This window comes from Microtus ochrogaster, chromosome 4 (genome assembly GCF_000317375.1).
Source record: "Microtus ochrogaster isolate Prairie Vole_2 chromosome 4, MicOch1.0, whole genome shotgun sequence".
Lineage (NCBI taxonomy): Eukaryota > Metazoa > Chordata > Mammalia > Rodentia > Cricetidae > Microtus > Microtus ochrogaster.
This window is the reverse complement of record NC_022011.1, coordinates 82,614,386-82,615,627: the sequence shown is the minus strand read 5'-3', so window position 1 is coordinate 82,615,627 and position 1,242 is coordinate 82,614,386. Positions and strand designations below refer to the sequence as shown.

At 72.5% G+C, this 1,242-nt stretch overlaps 1 protein-coding gene across 1 annotated transcript in view; it reads left to right on the top strand.

The window, feature by feature from the left end:
* Positions 1-290: 290 nt before the first annotated feature.
* Positions 291-1,242, top strand: part of Sp3 (Sp3 transcription factor) — a 45,485-nt gene continuing 44,533 nt past the window's right edge. Inside the window, exons 1-2 of the mRNA XM_013346042.2 lie at positions 291-397; positions 1,023-1,159. Coding sequence (XP_013201496.1) covers positions 391-397; positions 1,023-1,159 — 144 coding nt within the window. The 5' untranslated portion in view covers positions 291-390. The remainder of the gene's footprint in view (positions 398-1,022; positions 1,160-1,242) is intronic.

Sequence of the window (1,242 nt, the reverse complement as noted above, 5' to 3'; positions counted from 1 at the left end):
CCGGGGCCGTTCTCAGGAACCTACAGCGCCACGGCCGCTCATTGTCTCTCCCCTTCCACCCGGGGGCAAACAGGAAGCCCGCCGCCTGGCCGAGCGACGGACGGGCGCCGGGACCAATGAGCGCAGCCGACGGAGAGCGTGGCGGCAAATGAGCGCCGGGAAGAGGGGCGGAACTTCCGGGCGGGCTGTCACCCTCTTCCCCCCTTTTGGGCTGGAGGCTCCACCTTTTGTGTTTCCCGCACAGTCAATCAAAATAGGAAAAAAAAAATCCCCGGACCGCTCGGGCCGTGTCCGCCGCCGCTTCCCGCATCCTCTCCCGCCGCCGCCGCCTTCGCTTCTCACCATGTGTAAGGCGGCGGGGAGCCCCGCCTGAGGTGTCCTAAACACACTATGACCGGTACGTAAGAGCCGTGCGAGAGCAACCCTTGCTGCCTCCGCCGCTGCCGCCCACAGCCAGCCCGGGGCCGCCACCGCCGGCTCCCGGCCCCGAGCGTGCGGACCGAGTGTCTGTGGAGGCGCAAAGCCGCACTCGCCGTCGCCTCCCTTCCTTCCCCTTCCCCGCCAGCCAGCGTCCAGCCCTCCAGCCCCCACCAGCAGCGCCGAGCGCCCCGGCGGCTTCGGGCCGGGCCGGCCTCGCTCCCGCCGGGAGCGCATCCCCCTGTGTGCGGGCGCGGGCGGCGGGCGGGCGTGTGTGTGAGTGACTGACGGTGCGAGAGCGGCGAGCGCCGCGGAGGGAAAGGGGAGGAGAGGAGGAGAGAGGAGAGGAGAGGGGGCAGGGGCAGCGCGGGGAGGAGGAGGAGGGAACGAGGAGGAGGAGGGTTACAGCCGCGGCGGGCGGGGGCAGCACGAGGGGAGGAGGGAGCGCGCCGCCGCGGCCGCGGGCCCGGGCCCGGGGGGAGGGGAGGGGAAAGGGGCCGGGGACCCGGCTGGCGCTAATGTGGCCGCGGCCCGCGGGCCCCCCTCCCTCCCTCCCCGCACCCGCCTTCCTCCCCGCCCCATCCCCCCCCGCGCTGTGCCTGCAGCTCCCGAAAAGCCTGTGAAACAAGAGGAAATGGCTGCCTTGGACGTGGACAGCGGCGGCGGCGGCCATGCAGAGTATCTGCAGCAACAGCAGCAGCAACAGCAGCAGCATGGAAACGGCGCGGCAGCGGCGGCCCAGGTGAGGAGCGGCGGAGCGCGGCCGGGCTCCCCGCGCGCCGCTTTCTCCTCCCCTCGCCCTCCCTCTTTCCCTCCCTCCCTCCC